At 41.1% G+C, this 722-nt stretch overlaps 1 protein-coding gene across 1 annotated transcript in view; it reads right to left on the bottom strand.

Annotated features, from left to right (window-relative positions):
* The window catches only part of LOC123241784 (translationally-controlled tumor protein-like), a 40,523-nt gene extending 40,076 nt beyond the window's left edge, over positions 1–447 (bottom strand). The window contains exon 1 of the mRNA XM_044669328.1: positions 4–447. Within this exon, the coding sequence (XP_044525263.1) occupies positions 4–401 (398 nt within the window). The 5' untranslated portion in view covers positions 402–447. The remainder of the gene's footprint in view (positions 1–3) is intronic.
* Between the last annotated feature and the right edge of the window lie 275 nt (positions 448–722).

Here is a 722-nt window from a genome sequence, read left to right as displayed (position 1 = left end):
AACTGATAGTTATTAAAATTAGCAAGGATATGTTTGATTTGTTCTGTAGCTCCCGTCATAAAAGGTTTTACTCTATCTGGCTTCTGTTCTTCAAGTCTGCCTTTGATTGATTTCATGTAGTCTTTGATGTACTTTTTGTAGGATTCTTTTGTGAAGCTAGTTTCTTGCAGATGATGTTTTATAACTATGTCAACTCCAGTGATTACAGTGGCATCTGTTCCTTCACCCTCAGGACCTTCAGCAGAGGCATTTCCACCGATGAGTGAATCATCAATGGTACCCTCTGTCCTACTGACCATCTTCCCCTCCACCTCCAGGCACAGCCCGTTTGCGATCTCCCGGATCTTGTAAATGTCGGAGAACATCTCATCATGGCTGATGAGGTCCCGGTAGATAATCATGGCGGCGGAAGGAGGGAGTGGCGGCGGTGCTAGTGCTGTGGGGGCCCGGAGCTCGGTGTGAGCGAAATGCAGCCCGAGCGGCGCTTGGGGGGGAAGTGGGGAGCTGGTGGAAAAAAGCTCTCACTTAGTTTTAGTAATAACTTTTTCAATTTTTTATTATATACTTAGTAACTACCATCACAAAAATTTAAATAAAGAATACATTAAAATTATGTGCAATCCCACAAACTCCACATTGTTTACAATTTTTAAAAATATGTAAATTATACATGTGTGTTAATATAAACACCCTCTCCTTTTGATTTTCTTTTAGATTGATTT

This window comes from Gracilinanus agilis, chromosome 3, assembly GCF_016433145.1.
Source record: "Gracilinanus agilis isolate LMUSP501 chromosome 3, AgileGrace, whole genome shotgun sequence".
Classification (NCBI taxonomy): Eukaryota; Metazoa; Chordata; class Mammalia; order Didelphimorphia; family Didelphidae; genus Gracilinanus; species Gracilinanus agilis.
Note: the sequence above shows the minus strand (reverse complement) of the source record. Positions and strands in the feature narration are given on the sequence as shown.